The sequence below is a fragment of the Quercus lobata genome, chromosome 9, assembly GCF_001633185.2.
Source record: "Quercus lobata isolate SW786 chromosome 9, ValleyOak3.0 Primary Assembly, whole genome shotgun sequence".
Classification (NCBI taxonomy): Eukaryota; Viridiplantae; Streptophyta; class Magnoliopsida; order Fagales; family Fagaceae; genus Quercus; species Quercus lobata.
The window spans coordinates 13,089,170-13,115,411 of record NC_044912.1 but is presented as its reverse complement, the minus strand read 5'-3'; the positions used below and the strand labels follow the sequence as shown (position 1 = coordinate 13,115,411).

At 33.6% G+C, this 26,242-nt stretch overlaps 2 protein-coding genes and 1 pseudogene across 6 annotated transcripts; 1 reads left to right on the top strand and 2 right to left on the bottom strand.

Moving 5' to 3' along the window:
• Nucleotides 1–104: 104 nt before the first annotated feature.
• Nucleotides 105–7,479, top strand: LOC115959901 (proline--tRNA ligase, chloroplastic/mitochondrial). Its single transcript, XM_031078557.1, has 11 exons — nt 105–555; nt 673–729; nt 1,325–1,435; nt 1,610–1,696; nt 1,812–1,925; nt 2,014–2,220; nt 3,838–3,975; nt 5,529–5,690; nt 6,228–6,427; nt 6,606–6,689; nt 7,006–7,479. The coding sequence occupies exons 1-11, from the start codon at nt 148–150 to the stop codon at nt 7,145–7,147; spliced, it is 1,710 nt and encodes a 569-aa protein (XP_030934417.1). The 5' UTR covers nt 105–147; the 3' UTR covers nt 7,148–7,479.
• On the bottom strand, nt 7,234–12,175 carry LOC115961250 (annotated as a pseudogene). The gene is made up of 8 exons (XR_004085292.1): nt 11,914–12,175; nt 11,361–11,463; nt 11,076–11,291; nt 10,331–10,565; nt 9,569–9,896; nt 9,119–9,362; nt 8,130–8,836; nt 7,234–7,857 (listed from the first exon to the last, which is right to left on the bottom strand). The product of XR_004085292.1 is annotated as a ferric reduction oxidase 2-like (transcript).
• A 7,163-nt stretch (nt 12,176–19,338) lies between these two features.
• On the bottom strand, nt 19,339–25,642 carry LOC115959900 (ferric reduction oxidase 4-like). 4 transcript variants are annotated; one of them, XM_031078555.1, is made up of 10 exons: nt 25,421–25,642; nt 25,239–25,341; nt 24,888–25,076; nt 24,336–24,570; nt 22,108–22,221; nt 21,894–21,972; nt 21,582–21,819; nt 20,439–21,148; nt 19,973–20,124; nt 19,339–19,824 (listed from the first exon to the last, which is right to left on the bottom strand). In XM_031078555.1, the coding sequence occupies exons 1-9, from the start codon at nt 25,569–25,571 to the stop codon at nt 19,985–19,987; spliced, it is 1,959 nt and encodes a 652-aa protein (XP_030934415.1). In that variant the 5' UTR covers nt 25,572–25,642; the 3' UTR covers nt 19,339–19,824; nt 19,973–19,984. The 4 variants fall into 4 exon arrangements, 3 of the variants coding, with proteins under 3 accessions (XP_030934415.1, XP_030934414.1, XP_030934416.1); XR_004085043.1 differs by having other exon boundaries at nt 19,930–20,124; nt 21,894–22,221; XM_031078554.1 differs by having other exon boundaries at nt 21,894–22,221.
• Between the last annotated feature and the right edge of the window lie 600 nt (nt 25,643–26,242).

The window sequence follows — 26,242 nt, the reverse complement described above, 5'->3', positions numbered from 1 at the left end:
TGGGCTTCGTATCTTCCATAACATGATGGGCCCCCAACTCAAAATAAAAATTGGGCCTATCAAAACCAAAACAGTCTGATAACAAATAAACGGTATATCAAAACCTCATCTCCCTCATTCTTTTCTTGCACACTCAACACAGTAAAAATGGTGGTGTCTTTGAGACTCCCATCTCTCACTTCTCTCTTCTCTCCCATCACAACCACCACCGCCAATTCTCTCCGGCGGCGAACTCCGGCGTTTTTACGGCGGAGTCGGAGCCACCGGTTTCAGTCTCAGCAGCTGCTGCCGCCGCCGCTGCCGCTGTTAGCTGCTCGATTCTCGTCGGCTCAGGGAACTGCGGCTGCGGAGACGGCGAGCGAGGAACAACGAGTCGATAGCAACGCGAAGAGCCGAGTCAACTCGGACAGAGACCGAGTCATCACGCCTCGGTCTCAGGACTTCAACGCTTGGTACCTGGATGTCATTGCCAACGCTGAGCTCGCTGACTATGGTCCTGTGCGTGGCACCATGGTTATTCGCCCCTACGGTTATGCCATTTGGGAAGCGATTCAGGTTAATTCTATTTTCCAATGTAATTTCATTTCTCGAGAAAAAAAAAAAGCAAGGAAAACTATTTCTTTTGATTTTTGGATTCACATTGAAAATTTTTGGGGGGTTTTGTTTTTGCAGGAATATCTGAATGCTAGGTTCAAGGAGACAGGTCACAGTAACATGTATTTTCCACAGGTGTGTTGTGGCTCTAATATACGATTGTTAGCTTTGAAGCCTAAAAGAGAATTGAAAGAACAACATTTACTTGATTGTGTTCACTTTCTTATATTTAGCTTCATATATTTGTTCAAGATAAGCATATGAATATATAAATTCAGTTTTTTTAGCTTAATTCAGTTAACCAATTTGATCAGAAAGTTCATGGTTTTTGCTTTCGAAATATTCTATTGAGGGGGCATAGATGCACCTTGATTTTGCACTCTGTTGTCTTGCAAAATGGGCTATCTGTGATTCAGTGTTGAGTTCTTTTTTGCAAAAGGGCGATAAAGTTACAAGCTTTTTTTTTTAGTATAGGAGGTGATTTTGGGGATGGAATGACCTTAATGAGGTTCCCTTTATTGGCTTGTAACTTGAATGAGGTTATTGACACCTCGTAGTTACAGATGGGTAAAGTCGATTGGAAGGGGCTATACCCGTGCAATTGACCGTTCGAAATTGACAGTTCTTTGAATGATATCAGTGCATTCTTTCTATGTAAAACCCTGATAAATGTGATGTATACTCAAAAACCTCTATTGTTTGATAATTGTATCCTCATTTTCTGTTGCAGTTTATACCATACTCATTTATAGAGAAAGAGGCTAGCCATGTTGAGGGCTTCAGTCCAGAATTAGCTCTTGTGACAATTGGAGGAGGAAAGGAACTTGAAGAAAAACTTGTGGTACATACACTCTTCAACTGCCTGGCATTTGGCCTATATTTTCTTGACATATATGACTGTTTTCCTATGATGATTTTAATCATAAGCTGACTGAGGCATGTGCCTTCTTAAGTTCTTAAAAGACTATGACCTAAGGTTTGGCTTTGATTGTTGCACTTCCTGAGGCTCTGGCAGGTTCGACCTACAAGTGAAACCATGGTTAATCACATGTTCACTCAATGGATTCATAGTTACCGTGATCTTCCACTCATGGTTAACCAGGTAGAGCTATGTCATCTCATTTGAAGTGCCTCCAGTTACATTGAAATGCGCCCGGGGGGGGGGGGGGGGGATTACATACTATTGTTTCTTATTCGGTACAATTTATTTGGTTCAGTGGGTGAATGTCACAAGATGGGAACATCGCACAAAACCCTTTGTGAGGACTCTCGAATTTCTTTGGCAGGAGGGACATACTGCTCATGCCACTCCAGAAGAGGCAGAGAAAGAGGTTTGCATCTTCTTTCCATAATGACTACTCTTTGATAGCTGTATCAAAGTATAGTTTTTGTTTAATGCTTGGTGCTTCTGAACTGCAGGCAATGCAGATGATTAATGTCTATACAAAATTTGCTTATGAGCAAGCTGCAATACCTGTTATTGTAGGTCGAAAATCTAGAGTAGAAACATTTGCTGGTGCTTCTATGACCTATACAATTGAAGCCATGATGGGTGATCGGAAGGCATTACAGGCTGGAACCAGCCATAATCTTGGGCAGAACTTCTCTCGTGCTTTTGAAACCCAGGTGGTTGACACTACTGTAATTCTTAATGAGTAAATTCAAATGTACATTTACACTGCAGCATTCTAAGAAACTCGTTGATTGTGCTTCTTTTTTTAATCTATGCTACTAATGAAGTCAACTGTGAGGTAGTTTTCAGTGTGCTGTTTTCTCATAAAATCCCTAAAATCACCTTGTTTAACAAGTAACAACTAACCTTTTAGATAAAAAAACTTAATTCTTGTAAGGTTGTTATGGTAGTTTAATAATTTTAAAAAATTCTATACTATTATAACCAACTCTTGACTTTTTCCTCTACTCTCTCCACCTGCTTGCGGTACTTTTCTTCACTATTGAATAACTCAATAGCCTCTACTCTACAAATAACTTCTATTTTGTCCTCAAATTTCTGTCAATAGATGTTCTCTCTCTCTCTCTCTCTCTCTCTCCCTCTCTTGGCTAGTTTATGTATGTGCATGCATGTGCACGTGTACGCGCTCACACACACACACACACACACACATACATATATATGTGTGTGTGTGTGTGTGTGTGTTTATTTATATATGCATGTAGCTATGCATGTATAAACTATGATTTTTTGATACCCTATCAATCTTGATGGGGCTTCACCTATACTTATGAAAATTTATTACAGTTTTGAGATATTGAATAGGTTAAGGGTTCTTATGCTAGAATAATACAATGAAAAACAATAATTTAAATAATTTTTATTTCTTTCTATTAAAAATTGGTATTTTATTATTATCTCTATATGCACAGTTATCTCTATATGCATTTTATTATTCAAATTCAAGTGAAAATGAAGCCATTTGGCTTAGTATTTTGAACCAAATTTAGAAAACTTATGTATTTCAACGGTTTTAATCTGCAAGTGATCTCACCAATGTATATGAGAATGGGTGTGGCCTCATCAATGTTGATGGGGCTGTCCTATCATACTTATGTGTGTGTGTATCTATACAATGCACTTTCCCACTTTTGACTCTTATTTTCATGTTCCTCCCTCTTCCCCTACTTCTTTATTCATCCATAATTCTTAAACCCTTGCTTTAATCTCAAGGAAGGCTTGGCTTGCATGTAGGTGTGTGTGAAGAGTCTTGTTTTTAATTAATAAATTTGTTTTACTGCAGAAATTAGTCAACACCTTTTTTATTTATTACAATGAACTTATTTGGAACAATTTTTCTTTACCAAGTGTTCTTTTTATAAAAAAACAATTCTCTTAGTGTGTAAAAATTCAATATTCATGTTATAGGGATGCATTTTCAAGATTATTTTGGCTTCTCTTTTGGTCACTACTTTCATCACTTTTATTATTTTGTTTGGGTTGCAATATAAGTATATAACTTAGCGTATTGATGAATGAAATTCTGATTATAAGCCGTCTAGTGCAAGTGTCATAGTGAGTTGTGCATGGTTTGCCCTCACTAAACTGCTTTCATTCTAAAATATATGAGGTAGATGATCTGTTTTTATTATTCACTATTGCCGTGTTTGTTTCAGAGAATTCAATTTACATTGTTCTTCCTAAAAATTCATTAATTACTGATTTTCTTTCTTGAACTATTTTTATGATCTGTCAACTGAAATGAAACTGAACAAAATGTGTTTCTGTAGTTCACAGATGAAAATGGACAAAGGCAACATGTATGGCAAACATCATGGGCAATTAGTACCCGTTTTGTTGGTGGTATTATCATGACCCACGGAGATGATGCAGGCCTATTGCTTCCCCCAAGGGTTGCACCAATACAGGTAGATTGCGATGCCTTTTGGTGTTTTCATAATCATTATATTGCATTTGTTGAGATATATTTTAAACGGTTGAATTCCTAAAGTTTAGGAATGAGACTCAATGTAGTTCTTGTGATATAAGCCTAGAAAGTTTCTGTGTTTGATAAAATAGCATAAAAAATTCTTACAATGAAATATTAGCAGTTGTAATTCTGTTTGATTTAACTTAATAATAAATATAGTTTTATTTGTGAGTCATTTAAGTTGGATTAATTCTGACAAAAACAAAAAGATCTACTATCTTAGTCAGTAATTTATGAAGATATTGGATTGGTGTTACATGTGCAAGTGTAATGGTGAATCGGTTGATCATCTTTTTCTTCATTGTCTGGTTGCTATGGATTTGTGGTCTATGGTTTTGGGTTTATTTGGAGTAAGGCTTTATTGTCTTCGAAATGGTCATATATGGTTTATTGTTCCCCATTGCTTAATGTGGGGTCTTTGGAGGGAATGAAATAGTAGGTGTTTTGAAGATAATGAGAGATTCATACTAGACCTCAAGTTATTTTTCTTTAGAATGTTATTGGATTGGTTGGCTGCTATGTGAAACCAATCATTCTCTTCCTTTCTTGATTTTCTTGATTCTTGTAATTTTTGTACTTGAATTGTTGACCCCTTGTACACTCCCTGTGTGCTAGGGTGTCCCCCTTTTTGATATCAATAAATCTTATTACTTTAAAAAAAAAAAAGATCTACTATCTTAGTTAATGGCTGTCTTTACTGCCTTTTCTATATTTGTATAAGTAATTGAACTTCATTAAAAATTTTAAAAAATGTATACAGGTAGTATACTATTGGTGAAAAATGCAGAAAGGAAAAAAAAAAAGGAATTAAAAGATCTAAGCCTTTCTATCAACAACATGGGCATATAGATCTAGGAACTCCACTAAAGAGTATTTAGAAAGGGTAAAAGACTGTGATACCCATTCGAATAGAGTCTTCAAAAAGAGAAACTTGAGATTTGGCAGAGATAGCTCCTTTACCTCAAACATGATCGATTGTGTTCCCTCCAAATACGCCACATAAGACAAGCCGGAGCTGCCCTCCAAAATTTTACAAATCTTCAAACTTCGCTCACTCCACCCCAAGATTCCGGCATGGCGGCAACAGAATTTGGCGTAATCTAATCAACCCCAACTAGACAAAATATGAACGACCACAAATCGGAAACAAGAGAACAATGCAGCAGCAAATGACTAACAGTATCAATCCACTATAACAAACCCTCTCTTCCTGAGGTTGTTTGTTGTCAAAATTTAACTGTCTTTACTGCTAGAATCCTGTTATTACAGGATATAGGTCGTTTGTTTTTATCTCAGCCACATTCTTGAAAAGTAACTAAATTTTACACAAGCAGACAACCTACTTAACTCTGTGGTTTAATGTTCCTGTTTCTCAGAAAAATGGATGCATAGTTAAATTCAACTTTTTTTAAAAAAGTTATTTTTATTTTTATTTCTGTTCATTCTTGCGCTTACAATTTATCTTTTAAAATGTGCATTGCATGCTTCCAGGTGGTAATCATACCTATTTGGAAGAAGGATGATGACAAGGTGGGAGTTCTAAATGCTGCATCATCTGTAAAAGAAGTTCTGCAAACTGCAGGGGTCAAAGTTAAACTTGATGACACGGACCAAAGAACCCCAGGATGGAAATTCAATTTCTGGGAGATGAAGGTTTGTCCTTACTCTTAGGCATCAAACATAAATGCCACTCTTTGGTTGCTGGCTTGCTGCTTCTTCCCTAGGATTTAATAATATGAATTTCTTATGTAGTAAGCTATTAGCATAAGTTGAAAAAACCATCAGCTGTTAACTATTTCGTCTGTTCATATTCATGCTTGATGTGGAAGTTGATGGAATGGGCCTTTGATACCTGTCACAAATTTCTACAGACTTGGACATAGTTTTGGACTTCATCATAGTATTCAATCTGTGATATGATCCCATATGGACCTGTTCTCATTCATATACTGGGTCTTGATTGTTGCTTTTAGTATTTTAGGTGCCTTTATTCATTTTCACCCAATATTCATTGTTGCTTTTTATGCTTACATCATTGTATGGCTTGCATAATATAGTTGGATCTTGATTCTTGCTAACATGAACTGGACCTATTTTTTTCTTTTTACATGAGAGAAAATAAGAAAAAGAGTTTGCCCGAAGATATTGTATTACCATCAAGTACCTCAATAAGATCCTGTTTTTTTATAGGGAGTCCCTCTAAGGATTGAGATTGGTCCTCGGGATGTTTCCAGTGGAAGCGTGGTCATATCTAGGAGAGATATTCCTGGAAAGCAAGGGAAAGTGTTTGGAATATCTATGGAACCTTCAAGTTTAGAAGCTTATGTAAAAGACAAATTGGACGAGATCCAGTCAGCTCTTCTGGAACAAGCAACTTCATTTCGAGACAGGTGCATACTCTTGATATGGCATTTATTACAAAAAAAATTATAATATGAAAATATAGGGCATGGACAGTCTGCATACAACATTGTTCAACAAGTTGATAAGTCAGTTCTTACTTTCATGTGATTTGACACACATTACACGGACATTTGCACCCACTGACAAAGATGATATCTTCTACAGCAATATTGTTGATGTGAGCTCATATGATGAACTTAAAGTGGCAATCTCCCAGGGCAAATGGGCGAGGGGTCCTTGGTCAGCTAGGTATGTTATATTTAATTATTTTAAATCTTTAGAGGACATGTATGTGAAATATGTTGAAACATACAACTTAGATCTATGACATTGTAATTCCATTAGGAAAATACTAAAGCTATTATCACTTTTACCATAAAAGACTTAAAAACTAATGCAACAATGAATGTGATCGGGGTCACATCAACAACATAATAAATAAATATTAAATTATCCTTTTACTTTGTATTTAAAGTTGAAACATGAGTTTGTAAGGTTTATGTAGTAAAATTTCTAGTGATTGTAGCATCACTCATTTTAATATCAAGCTACAATCAATTTACAGTGACGAAGATGAGTTAAAAGTGAAAGAAGAGACAGGGGCAACCCTTAGATGCTTTCCCTTTGAACAGCCTCAAGGAAATAAAACGTGCTTGATGACTGGTAATCCTGCAGAGGAAGTGGCCATTTTTGCAAAATCATATTAAGGCTCCAAGAATTCTTCTCTTTGAACGAGAAAATCATTGTTTTGGCACCAGTTGTCAATCTTGTCAAGAACTCTTTCTTGCAACTGTATAATTTGGATTAGATTCCAAAGTGATGTACATTATTGATTGTTATTTTCAGTTTGCAATTTTTCTTGAATCTAGTGGAGATGGTTGAGTTTTATGACTTTGAAGGGTGTGGAGTATCTAGAGGAGAAAAGTATATGGCTATTAGCACTTCTAATGTAATCATTTTTGCACTTGTTATGTTCTCAGCATATGACATATATTTTTGTTTTGCTTCTTTGCAATGGAATCAGTTTGATTGATTTTCACTCTACAAGTTTCTTTGGATGAATTTGCACTACATGATACTGAAAGCTTTTCTTTGATCTTTCAATCTTTCTAACAGCGTATTCAAAAGATCATTTAGATTATTACAAATCTTAAAAAAGAAACGGTAATCCATAGTACTACTTTTAGTAGGTTATAACTGAAGAAGTTCTAAATATTCTATAGGCCTAACATTTTCCAAGTGTGGCTTGTTTGAATCCATGATAGCTTTTCTTAAGCTCACCAGCTAAAGCTAATAGAGTCGAAGTGTAGGTTATTTGCCAAACCAGATGAACAGATTGCTGCGACATCGTGTCTTAATCTTTTTGGGCCACTAGCAAGAACTCCAATGCTTGATCCTTCACACCCCATTAGCATTTCTGCAAGAATTGGAAATGCACAGATATCAGATACTGTGACACATTATTTGGTTCTCAAATTCTACAGAATTGGATTTAATGATTTGTTCAGGATGCTGTAGGCAAATAGGAAGTTGGTAACCAAGTGCACAAGCGTGCAACGATGCCAGAATATGGCTTGAAAGTGACATAACTCCATCAAAAGTTTGGATAAAAACTATCCATTTGAGAAGTGCTATGTATGTGAGGAATTTTATGATGTTCAAGATCATTGTTGAAGATAAATAGCATACTTTTCAGATTTGGCCTTTCACCAAGGTGGATCTTTGTGGTCTGGACAAAAGACTGACTGGAAAGGATGTCCAATTCTTTATCAACATTGTGAAACCATGAGCTTGGCGAGGTCATTGGTGTTGGCATATCCATGTTCTGAATTTGCTTCAGTTCCTTATCATTCTGTTTTTTGTTGCAAAGAAAAGCTGCAGTGGCAGTCACAGCTATTGACACACATATGAATAACATGTTTAGAGCAGACCTCAAAGTGTAAGAGAATATCTTATCAGAGTTACGGTCAATTGGGTATATATAACAACGTGTGAGAATGCCAATGAGTAGGAGGAAAATGATAAAAGAAGTAGAAATTATTGCGCCAAGCCAGAGCCAGTTATTTGTGCCTAAAACTGCAGAAATTGGTGCATCCAACGAATTGGGTTTGAACCAAATGGTTTGAAGGAGCTTTTGGTTGTGTGTTGTATGTTCTTTCTCTCCTGTTACATAGGCTTCAATTTGTAATTGCAAGCGAGAACTGTCAAGGTTGGTGTCTGAAAGTGGGAGGAGGAGGTCTAGCATGGTAAGATCCGATGACTTCTTGAAAGCACATATAAGAAGAACCCGTGGAGTCTTGCCACCTGTTGTGTTGGACCTAAAGAGGAGCTCACGAATAACTGAGATAAAGGGAGTAATGCCGCTTCCTCCGCTCACCATTACTAGCATGTCATGCCTGCACCGCATTTAGCATATGCATCATCTCTTTTGCAAACAGGCGAGTCCCATATTGTGTGTGATCCACATGTTGTGAGAGAGATGATGCATGTATCTGATGAATGAGATAATTATTGAACACATAGCACATTATAGTGAGTTTTGAATCTTCGAGGGAAAATGTCTTAGCAATTGTACATCAATCTTATTTTCACAGCTTTAAATACTATATGAAAACTGTCTTTTAGATAAAACATGTTTCAAACCAAATATAGGAACAGCTTTAAATGTATACAAACACCTTAGAAATTGAGTTGAAAGAGGTCCATAGGGTCCTTCAATGGAGACCTCAATACGGTCCATAGGTGAAGGGGACGACAACTTCTGATATAATTTCTGTGACCAACTTCCGTTACATTTGATTACGACACTTAGGTGGTCAAGATCCATATTACTGCTGGAGGTGATGGTAAAAGGGTGCCATTGCAGCTTGGAAATGCTAGGCACATTTATGAACATAGTGCTTGTTGGAGTATAGCTCAACTCTGGCAAGAAAATTGCATATCTTAATGTTTCTTCTATATATAATAAGCAGTTTAGGTCCCATTACAATTCCTATCCATGATTCCATGATACTAGTCCAACTACTTTGTTAGAGATTAAATTGAAGCTGGACCAAAAAAGAAAAGAAAAGAAAAAAGGAGAGCATAAGATTAAATCAATTATGACTTGCGAAAATGAAAATTTTCACCTGGGCTCTTGGAGAAATTCAACTCAACTACTTGACATGGTAAAACTCGGGCTGAAACGAAGCGAACCCTTTGTTGGGATTGTAAGAATCTCAAGTACCTATCAATTAAGAAGAGGTATAACCCCGGAAGCATGATGCAAGAATAGGAGAATTCCACATGAAGCAGAAAGAAGACAACAAAGATAATGTAGAGATGATGAGTATAGAAGAAGATCTCGAAAATCTTTCGCCTTAGGGGTGTGAAGGTTGTTGCCCACATGACTAATCCTGACAGCAAAGCTACTTCTCCAGCCACATTTGAAATACCGATCTTGTTCCATTTTAGCATCTATGGTCAAGCGCAATCAGTTATATAGTATATAGAATATATGACTTATTTTAAAGCAACATTAATTTTTGTGCCTTTCAGAGAGTTATGTGTTGATTTGCTGAATGATACTACAAACACAATAATTTTTACAATATTTTTCACAATAATTGAATTGGTAAGCTTTTACTCGTTTCCATCTAAGTCTATACTAACATCATTCTTTCTACTCACTAATAACAACTTGTCACGTCGGTAGTTGCGAATTTTGTTTCCAAGTTATATCATATTTAGCTTAAGATGAAGTGAAAATTTGATCAAATGAATCATGCCATTGCTTAGGCCCCAAGAAAGGCACGAACTTTTGTAAGGCACCATTTATGCTTGCACGTTCAAGAGTTCACAATTCCATAGTCTCTTAATAATAAAAACTTATAAAGAATACCATAATTCACCTGTGAAATTTGATGTGTCTTAGCCCAAAAGAGAATGTAACCTAGGCCATGAGCAGTAAATAGGGTCATTACGATATGGCCTAGCCAGATATGGTACTTGACGCTTGCCTCAGACGTGAGGCCAATGAGTTGTAAAACCGAAGATCCTCTAGATATCGGAAAGAAGAGAAAGGCTAAACAGATATTCCCAACAAGGCCTAGCATTAGCGCTGAACTTTCCAACTTTGCTTCCCACCTGCCAAAATTGCTAGCTTTAATCACTTTGGGATTCACTTTCTTTGCCTTTTCCTTAGTTCACAAATAGTACAGGAAGAAAAGGAGAAAAAAACTTATTAGATACTCACAGTTCTGTATTTGAGATCTTTAATTAAATTTAATCAATGCACTTTTGGTCAATGGGGCATAACCATGTGATTTCTTGGCCTAGTGGCCAATGCATTTCCTTGTGTATACATAGGAGTAGTTTCTAAGGCCACATGATTGAATTTAATTGGGAAACTTATGGTGCTATACCTAATGAATGGTACAATGTTTTTTAGTTAAATAGTGGGAAGAGGGAGAGGAAAGTTTTGAACCATACATGGTACTAACAGTAACACAAAAGATGTTATTATTACTAGGTTATCACTTAAAACCTTTTAAATTGTTAAAGATTCTTAAGAAATGAGTTTAGCTTTTTAGTTTTTGGTATGATATCACTTAGCATCCATGATAAAAATGGTAAACTTTGAAGAGGATCTCTTACACATGCTCTCTCTTTTGTGCTGCCTCTTGGTTGATATAGGCAAACATACCACGTAAGTAAGAAAAGACCGACCAAATCAAGAGTGCAATAAACATGGTCAAAAAGCATAGTTCAACCCAAGAAACAATTCCAAGAGGGCCTCTCACTAGCACTGGTCTTCTCCATGATGCCAAACAAGAATTGTCCACCGGGCTATAAACAAAAGATCGTTAATTTCTTTGTTTGGTAAAGTCATTTTCTTATTATCTTATGACAATATAAACATATATAAATAAACTTCCGTACCTTTGATTGTTGTTATCAACATTTTTCTTTCTCAAATGAAGGTATAGGCAGGCCAAAGTGGCTATCAATAGGCTGGGGAATGTGAAAATAAGCATATTTGCACCTATATAATGAAAAGGGAAAAATATGAGACTGAAAAACTTAACTTGGTTACAACATGAGAAAATGAGAAAAAAAAAGTGCTCCCTTTGGCCAGTTAAGAACATAACTAATTAATTTACCGATGGACCTTGTGTAGTAGTTAGAGAGTTATAATTTTGTAGATAATGATTGAATAATTAAATTCATCATCTCATAGCATGAAAAAAAAGATGGTCTGGAATTTCAAACCTTGTCTCTAAAGTTCAAACTTTTAGGACAAATGATAATTTATCAATAACCATTTGGTTTAAATAATAAAATATCTTTACACCTGGATTGTTTTCGTAACAAATTTGAACCACCAACATCAGCTCAATAGTAATAATGTTTTGGCTTTCAATTTAGGAATGAACTTTACAAACTTCCACCAAATGATATAAAAGAGGATTAAATTTTTATTATGAGTACAAACCTTGTGTCCCGAAATATGTTGAATCTGTTTTTGAATGGATAGCAGGCAACCATTTCAAATAAAATGTGTTTGTGGGCATCATGATCCAAACCATGGTGTAACCAATACAAATCACCATCACAAACAACCTCATGGCTGATTGAACGGCCTTCATTCCTTCACTTGAAGCAGTTGCTTTCATCTCTGCCGAATCCATTTCTCCCTCACTATATGTGCCAAGAGCCACAAGAGTACTCCTTGGTCTTGGGAGAGTTTGTTCCATACCTTACATAGCAAGAATGTAAAATCAATATATCAATATAAAGAAACTTTATGTGGGAGAGCATGAAGTTACACCTCATCAAATTTTGCACTCATGTTAAAGTACTACTAATTATTATTATTATTATTTTGAGAATCATATTACTAATTAATTATCATGTTTTAATGGGATTTAAATTTATTAATTATCTTGGTATACTAATTATTAATAATTATATGGATTTTGTTGACAAATGTCCTAAGTGCAGGGGTTAAGTGCATTTAATTCGTTATTAAATGATTTCTTAATAAATTTTCGAAAAATAAAGTCAAATTCTACATATTCATAAAAGCACAAGTAACCATAATGAATTTGTGTGTGTAAGCTAATGAATCATTAACAAGTGTATTTGCTTATTTGGAAAAGTGCATTAAAGCTCATAATTGAAAAATTATTATTCATTTTTTGTGTCCTATTTTGTACTCCACCAATCATGGTATGCAATGTTATTGATGTTTTTTTTTTCCTATTTTAAACTTTGGTTATTTTACAAGGAAAGTCAAATAAATATATAACAGATTGTGATTTATATAAAATTAATTTATATGGCTATTTTATTAAAAATTTATATAAAAAATAGGAAAATAATTTATTTGGAATAGTAATTTTTTTGGGTTGAGAATTTAGACCCAGCGGCCAATTTGGAATAGTGATTATTATCCAAAAATAATAATGGATTTGGAATATAATTCTTGCTCATATATTTAGTTGTTTTGCCAACAATTAAAACAAAAACAATAAAGAGAAAAAAGAAAATTTATTAATGTATGCCATCAATAATATACAAAATTATTGTACATTTAATTAGAAAAAATTAATTAAATGTAATTTTTTACTGAATAAATAACTAAATATTTATGAATTCACTATACACATATTGTTCATATTTTAATTGTATGAATTTTAGTTTTATATATTTATAAAACAAACACTGTAGTAGCCTCAAAAATTTTTTTTTTGAGAGATAATTACAATATGCTGATAACCTTGCAGTTCGAACCCTTTCCTCCTTAGACCCCCAAACACTTTGTGCATGGGGATGTGCCAATTAATAGTATTCATGTATCAATTATTTATACATGGTGCACTAATTATTTATATAAAATATTTATATTTATATTTTTTAAGATTTATATGAAAAACAACTTATTGTGGATTTTTCAAGTTGACTAACCTATCACTTTTGCATAGAATTATGGTTAAATGATTAAATTTATCACTTTCTAACAACTTAAACTTTTGGAAAAAATGATAAATTATCATAGTATCAAAATAAGTGGTTGTAATTTTGAATCCTGTTTGTACTATAAAATCCCACATGCTATTAGGAGTTTTTAAGACGATTTAATTTATCAACTTTGAAAATTTGAATTTTTTTTAAGAAGATAATTTTCCTATGTCTGACCGAAGAGAATTACCATAGTTATACGACATTAGATAGTTACAATAGCTTAAGCATTTTACAATGAAAATTTACAAAGAGTTCCAATTAATAACAAAATAGTACAAGACTTGAAAATATACCAATACCCTATTTTAACATTTGGCAGTAAGAGCATTAGCATTGGAAAATGCTAATGCTATCCTATTTTACCATTCTAAAAACTCACTTTATCATTATACCATCTTATTTTACAATACCTCCACATCTCAAAACTCTATTCTTATTAAAATATTATTTTTTAATCTTATTTTACAATACCTATTCTTATTTTACAATACCTCCACATCCCAAAACTCTATTCTTATTAAAATATTATTTTTTAATCTTTCTCTACTACTACTTTCCAACCGTCACTTTTTTCCAAATTCCAACGGCTCCACCATCACCAATCACCACACCACCACCACCACACCACACCTCCACCTCTACGACTCCACCATCATCAATCACCACACCACCACCTCCACGGCTCCACCATCATCAATCACCACACCACCACCACCAAAATGCTTCAGCCTCTCATCATACACAATTAGAAAACCCAAACCTATTTCAACAGGCCCGCAGCCATTGATGAACGCAGAGGAACTCATGAACCCAGATATCGCTAATCAACCCCGATCACAACAGGGGGAAAAAAAAAAAATCCTAGATCAACCACGATCAAAACCCAGACACCACCGCGTTGATCAACCCAAATCAACCACCAAAATCCCATCGGAACAAAAACCCAGACACCGCCGATCAACCCCGATCACAACAGGGAAAAAAAAAAAAAAAACCAAATCAACCCAATCAAAACCTAGACACCGCTGCTTGATCAACCCAAATCAACCACCAAAATCCCACCAGAACAAAAACCCAAACATCGCCGATCAACCCTGATCACAACAGGAAAAAAAAAAAAAAAAAAAAAAAACCAGATCAACCCAATCAAAACCCAGACACCGCCGCTTGATCAACCCAAATCAACCACCAAAATCCCACCGGAACAAAAACCCAAACACCGCCGATCAACCCCGATCACAACAAGAAAAAAAAAAAAAAAACCCAGATCAACCCGATCAAAACCCAGACACCGCCGCGTTGATCAACCCAAATCAACCACCAAAATCCCACCGGAACAAAAAACTAGACATCGTCGATCAACCCCGATCACAACAGGAAAAAAAAAAAAAAACCCATATCAAGCCAGATCAAAACCCAGAAACCACTGCCACTGCCGCCACTAGATCAACGTTTCCTTCATCGTTGATCAACCCAGATCAATGTTTCCTCCACTGTGATGTGTTATGTTGATGGTGGGAGGAGGAGGATGCTTGGTTCTAAAGAGAGGAGAGAGCAGATGAGAAAGAGAGAAAGGAAGAGAGAGAGAAGATAACAGAAATAATGAGGGAGAGAGAGAAATTTCGGGGGAAAATAAGATTAAAATATTATTATTATTTTTAGAATACTGCTACAGTGCAATTCTATCAGAATACTGTTACAGTGCAATTCTAAAGATAGAATTGCATTGTAGCAAGTATTGTAAAAAATTTACAATACTTGCCTTTAGCATTCCGAGATGTAACATGTTTTGAAGCTTAAAATGCTAAATACACCTTACATATAGAATGCTAATGCTCTTACAACCAAGGGTGAAGTCAAGAAGGTTGGGAGGGGGGTCGGGGGCACAAATGCCCCACCGGCCCCGTTCAAAAAAAATAAAGAACCTATAATAAGACCATAATTCTTATTGTTAGGTTTAGTATTGGCAAATCCATGTCAGTGTATCTTGTTTTGGAGTTGTAAGTGTCAGATATCAAGTACAAGATCAAGCTCCAAGATTAATCTCAAGAAAGGGTATTCATTGTATTTTCAACGGACCCTCAATCATCCCTTAATCGATCAAGATCAACTTGTTGATTGTCTCTCGACTAAGGCTTGCTTGATTGAGACATGGGAAACTTGATTCTTAATCAAGCTCATTAAGTCAACTAATGAGTTGGTAATTAACCCCTACTTCCTAAACTATATAAGGGCTCACTAAAGTCAATTGCAAGTAGATTAATTAAAGAGTGCTTTGTTATGCATCTAACAAGATTAAAAATTTAAACTGCTCAATTTCACCAAATACCGAGTGTTCTACAAGTGAATATAAAAACTAGTATTTTTGATTGGTGATCAAAGGTTGAAGTCACAGAGCCTTCTTTGTTCATTATGGTGGAGAAGAAATTTTCAAAGCACTCTAAAGTCATAAACGCGGTTTGTTAAAATTTTTTATGATATATAGAAGAGTCTAAGTTGCTTAAAGCAGATAGTGGGATCACGTTAATAAATATTTATTGGGTAATAATTAGGAATATGGGTATGAATGCGTACATGGTTTTACAATTTTTTTCACTACATGGTTGTGTTATTTGTATGATTGCTTTATTTGGAGATGCGTTTAAACTGTAGTTATTAATCGGAAATTAAATTCAATACATAATTAATTAAGTAATATGGTTAATTAAATTTTAATTAAATCAACCAAGGGGTATAAAACACTTAATGCTTTTTACAACACAAACCTCCTTAACGTATTATATAATTTTATTATTATTTTTTCTCTTTTCCTTTAGCAAGATTTTCTTGTTGGTATGATAAATTTGTAAAGTTGTGACTTACAATTATGTTTTATGTTGACTTTATTCCATGATAAAAAGTGTTGTAATTGCTTTAATTTTGTTCATTGTATTTTGTGAGATTTTATTGTATTGGATTCAGTATTAAATTGGTGAAGAATCGAGCATGAAATGAAGATCAGTGCATTTTGTGACTAGCTCGCGAGAAGTTTGCGAGAAGGGTTCTTGCGAAAAAGGCATGTGAGAAACACATGACTGGTAGCTGAAGAGTTGTATCAGGCTGTTAATTTCACAAGTATTTTGCGGGTAAGGCCTTCCTGCGAGATACCCGTGAGACTCTTTGTCTGGAAGATTTTTAAGTATGACTTTTTTACCCTTCACCCATACTATATATACCCTCATTACCCATAGAAATTGTAAGGAGGCCATTTGGAGAGAAAACCCTAGATAGGTTTTCTACTATACACACACCCATATTTTAGAGAGAGAGCTACTCATCCTTAGTGAGAAATCATTCTAGCATCTTCTCATTCCCTCTCTTATTGTCATACCTTGAGAGGAGATTTGTTTCCAAACACAACCCACACCTTTTCAGAGTGTAGAGAGTGTTTTGGAGTTTGGGAAGCTTTAGGGATTTGCCAATGCAATCGGGTGTATTGTTCCAGAAAGCTAAACAAGACACGGTTTCGAGAAATCTTGTTGGAGTAGAAGTTTGGAGGGCTTAGGTACATTGGGTAGATTAGGTTTAGAGGGTCTCTTGCTATTCATGTATCTCAACTTATTATCTAGTGGATTGATTTACTGCTTGGAGGGCGGCGGAGAGGTTTTTCGCTAAGTTCTTCGGTTTCTTTTTCGCTAAGTTCTTCGGTTTCCTTTTCGATAACACATCGCCGTGTTATCTTGTATTTGTATTTCTCTTTCCTTACTCCTATGCTTTCATTTTACTGCTGTGTTTTAATGAACATGGCTTAGAGTAGCTTTATTGTTTATCCGCTCATATTTACTATATTTCGCACTTAGATAAGTTAGAGTAAAAGCAATCTAGCCATAATTTTTAATTGGGGGTCTAAACAAGCTCTTGTGTTTTCACACATATTCAAGCTTTCATAATTAATAAACAATTATATGTCAAATTTTATTTAAAGGGAATAAAGAAACATATTTTTCAATGTTTATTATAGTCACTATATTAAATAAAAATATTATAGGAAAAATTAAAATAAAGAAGCAATAATTTTGATTGAAGAGAAAAAAAAAAGAACATTATTGTTAGCTTTCAAAAGTTTTAAAAAAATGATATATATATATATATATATATATATCATGTTAACATTATTGCATTTCATTCTCCTTCATTAATGGAGAAAATATCATGTTAACATAATAAAATTCAAACTTTGATATTGTTTTCAAATGTATAAATATTCATAGTATATATAGTTGCAAACTATTACAATTTTAAATTATATGAGTCTATATTAGCCAACATACAAGAAATCTATGCGTTTTTTTCAGGGTCTTATTAATGGGTACTTTTAGAATAATTGTTAATAAATCATTTTAAGAAAATTTTGACACCACTTTATAGGGAAATATAAAAATCAGTCAAATAAATTAAGTAATTTTTTCTTTTCTCATAAAAAGTTTCTAAAAATATTTTCTAAACTAATGCTCTTAGGGTATCTGTTAACTTTTTCCTAGATAAATTATAATGAACATGATCTCTTTTTTGTGTTTTTTTTAAACGTTAAAATATAACTTAATATTCAAATGGATTGTTATTTATTTTTGAAATTGATCTTTTATATATATATATATATATATATATAGGGTTGAGTTTAAGTTATATATGGTGTGACTCTAAGTAATGTTATATTATCCAATAACTTGTTATTGAATTCATATTTTGAAAATCTCACCGTTGAATTACATGTTTTATATATTTTTAACATGCATGTCAAGTTTTACACAAATCAGATATTATTTACTATTCGATCTATAAACTCATATCTTATGCAATATTTTAAACTACAAAAATTTGAATTTAAACAATTGATTGATGACATGACTATTGATCTTTGATTACCTTGAAACTTTGCAAATATAGAGAATATACAAAGATAGTGTAATCCAATGATTAATTTGTCAAAATTCGCATCAAATTAAAAAATATTAAGTGGTGTAACATTACTTAGAGTTATACCTAGTATAACTTGAACTCAACTCATATATATATATATATATATATATATGGGATGAGTTCAAGTTATACTTGGTGTAATTTTAAGTAATGTTACACCATTCAAAAACTTATTATTGAATTAATATTTTGAAAATCTAATTGTTAAATTACATAGTATTTATGTTCTTAACATGCATGCCATTTTTCATATCAATCGGATGTTATTTATCATTTGATCCATAAACTCATCTTTTATGCATTATTTTAAACTACAAAAACTTGAATTTTAACAATTGATCGATGACATGACTATTAATCTTTAATCACCTTTAAATTTTGCAAGTATGGAGAATATATGAAATAAGGTAATCTAACGGTGGATTTGTCAATATTCGCATTCGATTAAAAAATATTGGGTGTTGTAATTTTAAGTAAAGTTATATCAGGTATAACTTGAACCCAACCATATATATATATATATATAAAAACATGTTAAAAATTTCGTGAAAAAGTTGGTGCCCCAAAATTTATCCTTATTATCTCATTATCTACAAAAATTCTAGGACCACACACTTTTTCACACCATTTCCCATAACTATTTATATGTGGTTGTTAATGAGTGGTGGAAGAAAAAGTGATATGTCCATGTAAAAGTGTTAAGCAACCAGTTATAATTTGCCACATAAGAAATTTTTTTTTTTTTTTTGGTTGTTGTTGTTGTTGTGGAAAATGTCAATGATTTTAAAAATCAGAACGGAAGGCTAAGGGCTCGTTTGGTTTGACCATGACTCAGTTTTCATAACTCAATACTCATAACTTAAAACTCAAAACCCATAATTCATAACCCAAATCTCACTTTGTATATAAAACTCCAAAATTCTAGTTTGGTCACATTACTCAATCACATAACTCACCTTTTGCCATCATAACTCATATTTCAGAAACTAAAAACACCATCCATCACTCAAATTTTTAAGTTTTGAGTAATGGAAACATCACCCAAAAACTAAGCCAAATAAGATTTTTTCGATGGGACCCATGCGTTTTGGAAACTCAATGATGAAAACTGAGTGATATCACTTAAAATCATGGTGATCCAAACAAGCCCAAAATCATCCTTAAAAAAACAATGAAACTTCGGTAGAACATCCTTCATCCACACTAAAATATCAAGAACATTTAAAGAATGTTTGGCTAGATTATAAGCTAAGTTATTCCCTTCCTGTCCAGTGTGAGAAAAGTTTAAACAATGGAAACACTTAAAAAAGATCATCGAATCTCTAATAAATTAAGCTACCAAAACCAGCAAAACTCAGAGCATCATCGGCAAGGGACTGCACCACCAGCAAAGAATCCCCTTCCAGTGTAGCTTGTAGTCCTGAAATAATTCAATTATCTATCAAACAGGGTGAGCAAATATTTACAAATGTCAAAACATTTCTTGAGCTATGGGCTTAAAAGTTTCCAACATCGCATCCCCTACGTTAAAAGTAGATTGTCTGCAATGCTATATCGAACACAATCACCTTCCAAATACATCACCAATTAAAGCTGATGGACTCGAAATGCAAATTATCTGCCAACCCAGACGAACAAATTTTGGCAACCTCATGTCGCATAGTCCTTGGGCCACAAACTAAGACTCCAATATCTGATCCTTCGCACCTAGGCAGAATTTCTACAATGCAAGAATGTCACCAGACATATTAATCGTGGATAAATGCTTAAGTTACCATCAATTTTCTACAAAAGACCTACAAACTGATATAATAATATATATACACACACGTGATTGGTGTCACTTTAATAACTAAATAAATAAATGATTGAATTATGCTCTTTTGGTTAGTGGTGACACATAAATTTATAAGGCATATGTAATAAAACTTGTAATATTCATAGCATCGCTCTTAATAAAATAAAATAAAAAAGAAAAAAAATAAGGCCGTGTGCACATTTACTATCATATTTGGGTGTGGTAGTGGAACTAACCCTTAAGATCAGGCTTTGCACCAAAATGCACCTTGGTGGCTTGAACAAGGGACTCATGAGGAAGGCTTTCAAGCTCCCTATCCGCAACATAAAATTGAGACCATGGTGAAGTTGGTGGTGTTGGAGCTTTCAGGTTTAGGATTCGCTCATATTCCTTGGCATTTTGTTTCTTGCACCAAAGAAAGATTGCACTAGAAGCTATAAAAAAGCAGGTACAAACCAAAAATATGTCCCAAAGAGCTCTCAAGGTGAAATGGTAAGGCTCATAGGTTTCTTGTTCAATAGGGAAAATGTAGTAACGAGTGAAAATGCCCAAAATGAGAAGGAACATGACAAATGATGATGAGATTATTGCACCAAGCCATAACCAGTTGTTTGGGCCTAGAGCTGCAGAAATAGGTGAGTCAAATGGATCTGACTTGAACCAAATGGTTTGGAGGTGCTTTTCGGAATCTGTAAAAGTCTGCTCATTCTCTCTGGTCACATAGGCTTCTATTTGCAACTGCATTTTGGAAATCTGTGTGTGTGTGTCTGAGATAGGAAGTAAGAGATTTAACATGGTGAGATCTGCCAAGTTCTTGAATGCACAAATTAGGAGAACTGGCGGAACATCTAATTCTTCACTTTGGCTTCCGAAAATGATCTCGCGAATTATGGAGATAAAAGGAGTAATGCCACTTCCTCCACTCACCATCACCAAGGACTCGTGCCTAGTGCCAAACAAAGATTAATCATATTAAATGACAAATCAATTCAAAGTCATAAACATATAGGGGTTGTTTGGTATGGTTATTTGAGCAATACTATTCATTTTTTAAATAGCATTGTATGTTTTTTCACACACTTTTTCACCCACACGTATTTTTAAAAAATACAAACAACATTACTAGAACAATATTACCAAATGGCTTCATAATAATGAATTTTACAATATAATATTTATAAATTAATTTGTCACTAATCACAACAAAAAAATAACGTTAATTTATTATGTTTTTGAAATCTACCAATTATATTCATTGTTATATCAGTTTGTATAAGTTATGTGTTGTCAAATTTGCAACAGTTTAGCATATGTTATAATTTAGAAGCTAGACCCTTTGCAGTATTACAGTAGGGAAGTCTTTCATGGTTAAAACTGACCTCAAAAAATGAGAGGAAGTAGGACCATAAGGTCCTTCAACAGAAACATTAAGGTAATCCACAGAAGAAGAAAGTTCCTGGTAAAGCTTTTGGGACCAACTTCCATCGCGTTTGATGACAATGCTGAGCTTATCTGGCTCCATATTACAATTAGAAGTAATTGTAAAAGGGTGCCACTGAAGCTTGGAAATGCTAGGCACATTTAAAAACAATATGCTTGTGGGATTATAAATCAACCCTGGGAGGCAAAATTGCATGTTAAATGTGGAATAGTTGTAGTAAATGTACACATTGATTATTGTTGTTTTATACCTGGGCTCTTGGAGAAGTTCAATTCAACAGTGTCACAAGGTAAGATGCGTGCAGAGACTAATCTAGCCCTTCGTCTGGACTGTAGGAATCTCAAGAACCGATCAATAAAGAAGAGGTATATTCCAGGAAGGATCATGCAGAAGTAGGCAGCGCCAACATGCAGTACATAGAAAAAGATATAGAACCCATAGAGATGGTGGGTATAGAAGAAAACCTCAAACATCTTTCGCCTCACGCGAGGAAAGCTTGTCACCCACATTCCCATTGCAAATACAAATGCAATCTCCCCAGCTACATTTGGCACCCAATCTTTTCTCCATTCAAGCATCTGCATTAGTTATTGCCGAAACCTCATGTTTTAAAGGAATTGCCGACAAAACCTTCACATGCATGTAAGATTATTCTTGAGAAGCAGTGCTCATTCCATTCATATAAATAGTACTCACTATTATATGAGAAGAAGTAGCATTACTTTTGGAATACTGAATAATTACTCTCTAGATGTAGAGACTAAGTTAGGATACCCTTTTTTTTTTTTTTTGGGGGGGGGGGTGGGGGAGTATGAAATCATTTTTTTTTTTTAGAAAATCCAAATTAGTATCTATTTAGTATTAACAAAATATTAATAAATGAAAAGATGCAAGAGAGAAGAGAGACAAAGACAAGCAAGAGAGTGGGTGTGGGTGATATATACGACATGAGTGCAATGATCTCAACGATGATGCGTCGTGTAAGATGGCATCTTGTGTGGTTTGTACTGCTATGCAATCGAAGAGATTCTTTCTATTCAATTGATATCAATATCAGTCTTAAAACTAAACTAGTCAAAGAATAGGAAAAAGTAGAGGTTCAAAGTTTTAAGGTTAGATCAAGATTCAATTGAAGTTCAAAACATGATGATGTAATAATTATTTTAATAATCATTTAATGAGAAAAAATATATATGTAAAAAGAATTTAAATAATTACAAATAAATCTTAATTAGAAAAATGATATCTTTCACAGTTTATTACAAATATTAAGTAAATATTCTCATATTATTAAAAAAAATTTAATAAATTTATACTACACAAAATATTTATAAAAGCTGAATATATTAGTAATATAATAATTAAAGAAAACAAAAAATTCAAAGTTAATATATAAATATATCTATAAGCACATGAATTCAAGAGGCGAAAGGAGGAGAGAAAATGAAAAGTGTAATACTAAGGACACAACAATAAGTTTATACTATTTCTAAATTATCATACCAACTCACACATGAACTTACCACAACCACCAATTAATTATTTTATTAATGACTGGTATACTTATTTGGGAGTGTGGTATAATTATTGTAATTTTTTGTTGAGCTTGTAGCATTAAGTCATCTCTCATCTCTAAGACCGAGGCTTACTATTTTTTTTTTTTTTGAAAAAATAATAAACTAAAAAAAAAATCATTTCCAAGGTAACAATATCAACCCATTAATTACCTCTTTTGACTTTTCAATTTTTCTCTCAAACAAAAAACAAACACCCATTAGTTTTTTTTTACTCTCTCTCTCTCTCTCTCACTCTCTCATTACAAAGGGGGGCCAAAGAAGAATTTTTTGGGGCCAAATACTAAAATCTCAGCTAAATACATTTAGTATTTTGAAAATATATGACTCTATCCCTGCACATACATGTTTATGCCCTTGTGGGCATAATGAGTAACGAACACATACACGCAAATGCATATAGACATATATATAACAATTATTTTTAATAATATAATCATATTTGAGACATTTTTCCTTAATACCAATTTTACTACAAATTTTTTTTAAACTAACATAACAATGAATTGTGATTGGTATCACTACAATAACATAATAAATAAAATATTTGTTTTATTTTATGAGTAATGACATATTAATTTTTAAGTTTTATGTAATAAAATTTTTTAGAATTCACTCAAACTATAAAGAGTGATGCAAGCTAGGTATATTACAAGTTTTATGACATAGATTTTACAAATTGACATGTGTCAACTTTCAAAAACAACATTAAAAAAGTAAAAATGTTAAAAATATTTCAAATTTTACTAAAAAATGTTTATAAATTGATGTGACAATAAATACCATTATTGCATTATAATAACATAATAAATAAATATTTAATCTTTTTTTAAGTAACACATATATTGAAAAAAGAAAGATTAAGAAATCTCTTCTAAAAAGAAAGCATAAAGTAAACTAGGTCTACTATCACAAGGACTAACATAATTCTCTTCCAAAAACAAAGAGACAAAGGATTCTAACTGCAAAATAGATAAAGAAATCTCACGTGTATCATCTTATAGCACAATAAAGATTAAATTAATGCTTCAATAGTGACTTCCTACCTCTCTAGGTACTAAGTCACTATTGGACTGACTTCTATCCTTTTCATAAAAATTGCTTCAATAGCGAATTACCTCAGCCATTTGGTGAGTCGTGCTCCAGTAAATGATGAAACCGATAGTATGTGCGGCAAAAAGAACCGTAGAAAGATGGCCGAGCCATATATGATACTTGATGCTAGACTCTGATGTGAGCCCAGCAAGAGGCAAAATTGAAGACCCTCGACTCACAGGAAAGAAGAGAAATGCCCAGCATATGTTTCCTACATACCCCAGTATGAATGATACACTTCGAAACCTTGTTTGCCACCTGCAATCGAATCCCAAAAGACCTATTTTCTTAAAATGTTGCCTTAAGATAGACAAAATTGAAGATTATAAGTGGGGTTTGAATCACAGATATGGAACACAATCAATGATACAATTGTTGTTGAGCTGCCATTTGAACCCAAAAAAGTAGATTACTATAAGGAATCATACAAATAAGGTGTTTTTTTTTCTTCAATAAAATTAGGCTCTTATCCTTGGGACAAGGCTTATAAACCATCTTCCAATATACTACCAAATCAATTAAGCTTCATTTTTTTTTAATTATTGAAAATCAAATGAAGAGGTCTTCCTACTTACAATTTCTCGCCTGCTTTATGCACAAAGGGGTGATCGAAGGTGTAATAATTTATGTAATTAAATAGAGACCAGATTAAGAGTGCAATGAACATGGCAGAAAAGGCAAGCTCCGTTGCAGTAACAATTCCCAGAGGAGCCATCACAAGCAGCGGACGTTTCGAGAAGGCCAAACGATGACTTTTAACAACACTACAATAATATGCCAGTATTTATGTTACTCCATATGAGTCATATGAATGAAAAATATTCATATTTTGATCAAGAAAGTGAAGATTTAAAATAAAAATAAAAATGTTAAGGTGAAGAACAAGTAATAAATGGAAGATTTACAATAGAAATATTATAATTAACCTTTTGGAGTTAATTTTTTTTGATTCCTGCTGAACATGGAGATAAACACAGCCCAAAGCGGCTATGAACATCATGGGAAATGAGAAAAGCAGAAGATTTGTCCCTGCACAATTAATGATATAAATTTAAGCATATAGTTCTAAGGGGGGAAAAAAGAAGCAAATTAGAGAATTAAAGGCAACCTTGTTCTCCAAAATATGTTGAATTGAGCTTGCAGTTTAGCTTAGGAGTCCATGCTTGTGTGTATATCGTTGTTGGCAACAAAACCCAAACCATGAGCCACCCAATAAACACCACAAGGAAAATCATCCTCAAAGCTGTCCCCATACTCATCTTCTTAGTTCTTTCCCTTGTGAATTGGGGAACTAATGGGAAAAGACGCTTTTTGGATTTGCTAATGGAGACAAAACTCTTCTGCTATGCACTAATAAGCCTTTTGAAATTAAGAAATTTATAGGTGACAAAACTTCCTTCATACATCATCGTACGTATCTGCATTCATGCACTTCTACATGCACCACCTTATTTATGGGACTATCCTCCTAGAGTTTTTAGAGTAACTTCATTGTCAAGTTCTTTAAAATTTTTTATTCATTTAATTTGAAATAAAGTGGGTTGGATTATGCCTGATACTAAAATAGTGATAGTCAACATTATTTAAAAAAAAAAAAAATTAATGACATGGTAAAATACTAAAATCTAATCGACTCATTTTAAAATGAAGGGTTAGAATTTAAGAAATATATATGGTGACGTTAACCTAAAAACTCTAGTGAATTGTAATCATGTTTATGAGATTTATTTTGCACAAATCTAAAATCAGAAACCTCAACCTTATTAGTAGCCTATGGTTATGTCATGTAGAGGAAACATAGAAAAGGAAATAAAATTTTCTTTCATTTAAAAACATTATTTAGTACTCCCATTAATTACATGAATAGTGGGTCATATCATAATAAATTAAGTAATGCTACAGGTATAAACTATTTTATAACATTTTTACA